The 8,060-nt window shown below is 36.2% G+C and overlaps 1 protein-coding gene across 1 annotated transcript; it reads right to left on the bottom strand.

Moving 5' to 3' along the window:
• Positions 1-3,886: 3,886 nt before the first annotated feature.
• On the bottom strand, positions 3,887-5,277 carry LOC106518959 (C-C chemokine receptor type 6-like). The gene has a single exon (XM_014010413.1). The coding sequence runs from the start codon at positions 5,155-5,157 to the stop codon at positions 4,006-4,008; it is 1,152 nt and encodes a 383-aa protein (XP_013865867.1). The 5' UTR covers positions 5,158-5,277; the 3' UTR covers positions 3,887-4,005.
• Between the last annotated feature and the right edge of the window lie 2,783 nt (positions 5,278-8,060).

Genomic DNA, 8,060 nt, shown 5'->3' with positions numbered 1-8,060 from the left:
GCTAAATGTATCAAAAGCATGTCTATGTAATATTAGAATTTTCTGAAACAATGAATTTTGGTTTTTCATTTTTTTCCCGTGTAAGAGGTTTTTATTTAATAGAATTTTTGGACAAAAAAAATCGCAATATATCACAATATATTGCCTTGCTTATAGTTTTGCAATATATCGAGATATATTGTATCGTGACTCCTCTGTCATGACATGTATCGTATCGCCAAATTCTTGCCAATACACAGCCCTAATGATCACACTGAAACATTATTTTACAAGCTTTAGATGCTTTTATCTCAACTGGTCCCATAATCATAAACCAACAGAGGTATATAGAAACATTTACTTCTTTACAGTAGTTTTTAAGGATTTGTAATTTTACCAATAGTTTTTGAATGGCTATTTTTCCATAATTTTTACTTTTATTTTGTTACATTTTAAAGCTAAAAATGCCACTTTTACTTCTTTACCTTAAAATTTAACACCTAGTAACTCATTACAAAATTAAATATGTTTGAACTCATCATAAAATATGGTTATGCGCTCTAAAAAAATGAAGTGTTGAATTTACTCAACAAAGTCATGTCAGTTGGCTCCACTAAGTTGAGTAAATTGAGCAAAGAACATACATATATCGCTCAATTTACTCAACCTGAATTAGTGGAACCCGTTTGGTGCAGTAAATTCTATAGTTTATTTCTTAGAGTGTGTGTAAAAGTACTTTTACTTTTGTTTTCCCAGTTTTTGTGAACAGTTTTCTGACTTTTACTTGAGTAGTTTTTCTCATCAGTGAAATTTATTTTTACCAAAGTCCTTTTCTGTTCGTGTAATTTTACTTTTACTTAGTTATTTTTCTCAAGTACTTTATGGACCTCTGTAAACCAATGCGTTTGTGTTTTCAAGGTGTGGAAAACTCATACATGAGGTTTATGATGTGGTCATTTGGGATAGTGGTAAAAATATAAAAATAAATCTAAATGAGCGAGGTTAATAATTCAAGCTTTACAAAAAGAAGATGAAAGTCAGAAAAGTTTTATATGTTCTGTGGACAAAAACAGTTGAAACAATGCTTGAGTATTTGTAAAGAACTGGGGACCTCCAGTGGATGAAAAAGGATAAATGTTGCTGTCATTATTTTCACTCCTAATAATTTTATTTCTGTGGTGTTTTTTAGTATTGATTTGTTTTTTTTTTTGTTTTTGTTTTTGGTTTATGCAAAGCACCTGGTGGGTTAGAGAGGAACTTCAGAGTCGTGTGGTTGTTCAGTGGTCCCCACATGTGGTCGTTTCAACCAGCAGTTCCCGCTCGACTAAACAAAGTTTAGGTTCCCACTTTTCTTATCTGTCTTTAGTTTTAATAAAACGTCCTCCCCTCAAAGTAGCCGTGTGACCCACAAGATAAAGGTGCACTGCACGGCACAAAGGAAACTGATTGTATCTGAACAGCCACAGTGAGAAGGAGTGACGTGGAACTGCAGTGTTCTGCCTCACTTCTTGCTTTCAGTCACCTTATGTGAACTGTGAGAAAGTTCAACATGTTTCTGGTTCAGAAGATCAGAAACAAGTTATTTTGAGGGCCGAACACAACGCTTCACATTGTGACGAGATTTCTTTTTCTCTTATTTATGTTATTTTTTTTAGTTTTTTATAGCTTTTTCTCTATTTTATTTGGTTTGCATTGTCAGATGACTTTAGATGTTTAAAAAATAAATCTAATTTCATCTACAAAAAGTATGACTTTTATAATACTGGTATAAATGTACAATAAACAGTAGTTTTAGAGCAAWTTTTAAGCATTATGTTGTAAACAAATATGTGACCCATCACATCGACACGAGGATTAAGTCCAATAGAGAAATGTGGAGAATTAGGCAGATGTAGGGTTTTGATTTAAACAAGTGCAAAAAATTGCATTTTGTCAAAAATATGAATTAATGTCTTATCAATGTATCAATTGAATGAAATATCTAAAATATAATCCTAAAAAAAWTTTGAAGCATTTTTTTAGCAGTAGCATTAAAAAACCTGATTTTGAAGGAAAATGCCCTAAATTTTGAATTTTTCCCTGTGAGCAATGTTTTTGTTTCTTTCTGACAGGGAAACTTAATATACAAATACTATTTGAGGTTTCCTCTTTATATTGACATCAAATATTACTCAATACATTTACATAAAATTAGGATTCAGACCAAACTGTAATGTATTATTGTAACCAACAAGACAAATTACTGTGCGTCATATCTCTGGATAAGCTTGTGATGATCCAGGTATCAAAATGTAGCTTTTAAAGCCAGGAATCTGACGATGTAGTTAGGGCGTTTTGACCAAATTTGACTTAATCCTCATTTTGAAATGACGGGTCACATATGTGTTACATATATRTTAAAGGTTATTTATGACAAAGTTTACTATCACGTTATTTTATTTCAAAATCAGTTCAGTCATTTAAAACTGTTTGATACACTCTAAACTTTTTGGGTGAACAAAATAAGTTTACAAAAAATTAGAATAAAAATCTTCTCTAAGCAAAGATGAACATACTTAGAAACAAAATGACAAAAGATTGTCTTTATAGTTTAATGAGTACACACTGAATTAATAAGCAAATGTTTCACAACCATGGTTATACTCTGTATGAGTTTAAAAATACAAAATAATAATAGTAAAATAAAACAAATGTTTTACAAAAGTACATAATATCTTTATGTTCAGTCTTCTAAATGAGTGAAAATGGGCCACTTCTATAAATGGCTTGGATTGTACACAAAGATAAGTGGTTTAAAACAAACCCAAATGTTAACAGACTTTTTTTTGAAGGTACACAGATTTTATAGAGAAATCTCCACAGATCCACTCACTGAACACAAGTTTTAACTGCCTGACAAAAAACACAAAGTAAAGCTTAAAAATAAGTCCAGCAGCTGATTGAAATGAACATAAATGAGAACATCACAGATGAATGTTTTACTATTAACTGGAATGTGTGCAGACAGGCTGAGGAAGTCAGAAAAGGTTTTAATGTTTAATCTTTTCAATTCTTAGATCAAACAATGTATTTTTTTCAGTACCTTGTCACTAAACAAAATAAAATGTTGCACTAATAATGATTAAAAATAGTGACAAAGGAAATCAAGCATGCACAAAAGCAGAAAGAACAGCTATTTTGATGTCAACGAACCAAATGTTGRATAGAATGTCCTGGTGCAGAGTAATTAATTTGAATAACTTGAACTCAACAAAGTAAATATGGCTCTAAGAAGTTCTGGATTTTAWAAGTGCTTTACAATAATAACAATTAGGAAAATCTTTTTTTCCTCAACATATTTTATTTTGTTTTATTTTTTACATGTGGGTGCTATTATATCATTGCTTAGACCAATAAATTTGTAAAGATTCATAAATTTATGCAGAACAACAAATGAAAGCATATTATGTTTATCTAGCATAATATGATTTTATATAATATGCTTTGGGGGGTGTTTATGCACAATTTCAATTTTTTTTTAGCTTTATATCATGTTATAAAGTCATTCCATCATCAAACACACACCCAGAGTGTTGCTTTGACTCATTCACGCATGTTTGAGAAATCCTTGAATCTCCTGTGGCCATGTGGAGCTGCCTCAATGCTTGCAGGTACAAAGCTCCGCCTACTTACACAAAACTCCTCCCCTGGAGCTCAGTTTGCAGTCGAGCTCCCGCCCCACAGAGCACCCCTCCCCTGAAACATTGTTGTGAAGACGTGCTGAAGTGGGAGTGTCAGAAACGGTAGGAGGTTCGTAAAGAGACAGAGGCCAATTTCAAGGTGTTTAGATAGACTATGATGCAAAGTCAAATTTATTTYTGATATATACTGCATTTTCATAACAACTGTAGTTCATAGTGGTACAGAACTGAACTATGTGCCTGGAAAATACATACAGTAATACTCTCCCCTTTTAAGAATATCATAGTACTGTAAGATAAAAAATAACGTCCTGGAAATGAGTTAAGCSTTTCGTAAAGGACACTGTTATGCACTGAAGGTTGACACGTTGTTGGAGCCCTCTGAGGTCCTAAAGCCTGAGATGCAGATGTCAGATGTCCCACGTGACGAGCGAGCAGAGTTTATGTACTTTTTGCTGAAGCACCAAAAGTCTGATAATATTTGTTTGAAATGGCTCCTGAACTTCACGCCRATGAAGGCGTACAGGATGGGGTTGAGGCAGCAGTGGAGGTAGGCCACCGTCCTGGAGGCAGCCAGAACTCGGAGTTTCGTTTGTTCTGCTGAGCAGCTTCTCTCCTTAAARAGAGACGTGATGTGCATCAGCAGAGTCACGTTGTAAGGGAGGTGGCAAACGATGAAAACCACGACAACTGCCAAAATCACCCGGACGGCCTTGTGCCTCTGACTGCTGCTGGTTCTCAGCAAGGTGTGCGCAGTGCACGAGTAGCAGAACAGCATCACCAGGAAAGGAAAGATGAATCCAACGGCCATCTGCAGGCTGGGCACCATCACCTTCATCAGCTTCGCTGTGTTGTTGTCCTCAAAYGAGAGCTGACACGTCACAGTGAAGGTTTCACCCACTGATTCAGACTTTGTATAGTTCTGCTCTTCTAACAAATCTGAGTAGTTCTGTTCTTCAAACACCTCGGGGTAGATTTGTTCTTCGGTGCGCTCGGTGTAGATGAGTGTTGGCAAAGTTAAARCCACCGCAAACGCCCAGACAGCTGAGCAGATCACGCGGCCGTACGTCAAAGTGTGAGAGCGAGAGCCGAAGGTGCGTCGAGCGTGAACTATGGCAACGTAACGGTCGGCGCTGATGCACGCGAGCAGCAGCATGCCGCTGTACAGGTTGACGCTGTAAGCGGAACGAAGGACCTTGCAAGCAACGAACCCCATGGGCCACTTTTCCTGCTCGTTGTAGATGATGAGAGGCAAAGCCACTACAAAGATCAAGTCGGCCACAGCCACGTTAAACAGGTAAACATCTGTCATTGTCTTGGTTCGCTTGTAGAAGCCGTAGGTGATCATTACGAGAACATTGCCGATCAAGCCAAAGATGCAGATGATGGAGTGGATGTAGGTTTGGGACAGGACTTCTGCTGGGTGAGGGTTGAGGTTGCAGAGCTCCTCAAAAGGCCCATCTGTAGACCCACTGGTGAAGTCAGTTACATTCTCCATGTCTTCAGTCTGGAGAGGAAAAGAGTAGAGGTGTAAATTAAACGATACGTTTCATGCTTTTTTATCCTTTTTTGCATTTAATTCATTCAGTTGGGGTCTATATAAGCTGGAACTGGAACTCCACAAGCCCCTCTTTCACCTCTTTTCTGAGGTGTATCTCAGAGCAACTCGTTTTGAGGCTGTCTCTTTAAATCCAAACGAGGTGCTTCACAACCGGCCCACCTCTAGCTGCCAGACTGGTCCATTCCAGCTTGATAGAGGGGTTTAAGACTATATAGCGGCGCAGAAACGTTTTATTTACAAATTAATTAAAAGATGTCAACACTGGAAGACTTGAGCCAGAGTCTGAGCCAGAGCCAGAGCAGAACGAAGACCATTAAATTGTAGTGGGTGTTAATATTTGAGGTCAGGCTTAAAACATTCACTTGTGCCAAAGGTTACAGTTATGGCTGGTTTGAATGAGCCACGTCTATAGCTGCTATTGATCCAGACTGCTGGGAAATCTGATGCACTGATCACCTTCACTTAATTTTTCTCTCATATCTTTACCGTTGTTAACTGTAATTTTTCTGTTTTTATCAACAGGTATGTTATTCATTAGGGGTGCAACGATACAGAAGATTCACGATTCGGTTCGGTCTGATACTTTAGTCTCACGGTTCGATATTTTTTCGATACAAAAAAAGAGAAATTTCCGTGGCCTTCATAACTTATAATTTGTTTAAATTAATTATGAACATTTGTTTAACCTCAAAAGTACAGTTTTTAAATTAAATGTTGGTGAAACATCAAGTTTCTCAGTGGATCTGTGCTCAACAATGCAGCCTAGGTGGAGTAGTCTAACACAGATCTACTGAGCATTCAACACAGCACAGCTTCAKAAGACAAGCAGATAAAATAAATGTTATAAATCTGTATTGTTCGATACAAATGTGTATTGAACCTAAAGCACTGTATTGAATGGTTCGATACGGGTACATGTATTGTTGCACCCCTAGTATTTATAGCCAAATGTTTCAGTTTGTTGTGTCTTTCTTGTCCTCTCAGCCTCAGCCAGTCAAGACAGTTTGTCACTCATCCTGTGTCTTGATTTTGCTGTAAGTTTCTTCTCATTAAAGAGGTATTATTACTCTCAAYTGTCACCCCTCAGCTTGCTTACGTTTGAAGCAACACAACACTCTAATTTCACATAATAATAATTACATTTTATGCCTGTTTTTGTGCTCATATGTAAAACATTTGAATTTGTTAAGCCAATGTATGTTTGTTAAAGAAGCAAGATCAAGATTTTAAATGAAATGTACAATCTAAACATGTTCCACTTAAAAAAAAAACAAGCAGCACAAAAAACCCCTTTCAGAGAAGTTCCCACATGAAAAAAGAGCAAAGGTTGTACAAAAACCAACCTGAAAAAACACTTTGGGTAACATTTGCAGGTACTGGGTAAAAAACCTTATCTCTGTGTTTTATCTGTTTACATGATACAAACCAGTGTTCTACTTCTGTTTTTCACCTTTTTTGTCAATGACCCAGTTTTAGCTCTGACAACTGCACACAAAAGTAGGCAGCAGGTTGCTGCTGCCTGAGTGTTTTCTGATCTTAATAAGAGATAAAACTCTTATCAGACAGGATCTGAGATGTTTTACTGGAAGATGAAAATTCAGCTCACAACAAACTCCTGCAGACCAGCAGGTTGGGAGCTTTTATCTGCAAAAGTGCTGATTTTCACAAGTTACAGGATGCACATTTTGTTTTTTTGTTTTTTGAGTTTGTCTTTTTATAGTGATGAAATGCAGAAAGGCTTTTGTTGAACCAAAAATGCATCTTAATGAAGGTGTTTTTAGTGTTTCCCTTTTGTCCTCTTAGATTTTCAGTCAGATTTTTTTTCTAATATTGCTGGAAAAAAAAAGATTTGCACAGGTGTGTGCATGATGTGTTGAAGAAATAGTAAAATAAGAATAAACTTCCCCAAACCTGCTGCCAATCTGAACTATCTGAAAAAATAAATGAATTGATATGAGATTGGATTGTATTTTTCTGACATTTATTTAGTTACTGAATCCCCTTTCAGGTTCTGCTATCAAATTTCTGTTCCGTATAAGTTTAATGTAACCTGTAACTTGAACACCGAAACGTTTTCACCTTGCAAACAAAACACGCTCAACAAGATTTTTTTTTTTGTTCCGCAGTTGATCAGGTTTTCTATTTATTGAGTTACATTAAATGTAGAACATGCACAGACAACATGTCTGCTGCTGGCATTCACCGACATATTGGCTGATTTTTATTTAAGCCGTTTTGTATGAACCTTTTTTTCAAACTAAAAGACTAAAAAACTCTTCCGGGCAGGTTGATTAGAGTTTATGTCTAGAATCTATTTCTACCTAAGCTTCTTAAAAATCTTGTTAAAAACAGAACAAGGTAAAACATCTCTCACTCTGAGAGAAAGCAGAAGGTTTTTGTTATTAACGTATGCAGAGGGTCTCAAACTGGGGTCCCACAACCCCCACGGGTCTGCGAGCTGAGGCTTGCGGGTCCTCAAAAAAATTACAATAAGTTGTTGATTTTGTTTTTTTTTTGTTTTGTTTTGTTTTGTTTTGTAGCATTATATGTGGAACAATCTGCAAGCAAAGCAAACAAAAAATCTACTTATCACAATGGTATTTAGGGGTTAAAATGATTTTTAAGTCAGCACGAGCTTTATTGGGGGTCCCTGGAAATGTTTCACCTTTGTAAGAGGCCCCCAGACCCAAAACATTTGAGAACCCCTGATCTAGAGAAATTATAAAGAGGTATAACTTTTTGTTTTTTTACAGAAAACTAGCGTTAGTTAGTGTAAGTTAGGGGTAGTTAGGGTTCTCTGCCAAGTTCTGCAAAATTATTCAATTGTTATTATTTTACAC

Source organism: Austrofundulus limnaeus, unplaced genomic scaffold (assembly GCF_001266775.1).
Source record: "Austrofundulus limnaeus strain Quisiro unplaced genomic scaffold, Austrofundulus_limnaeus-1.0 Scaffold2, whole genome shotgun sequence".
NCBI classification, from domain to species: Eukaryota; Metazoa; Chordata; class Actinopteri; order Cyprinodontiformes; family Rivulidae; genus Austrofundulus; species Austrofundulus limnaeus.
This window is presented reverse-complemented; position numbering and strand designations above follow the sequence as displayed.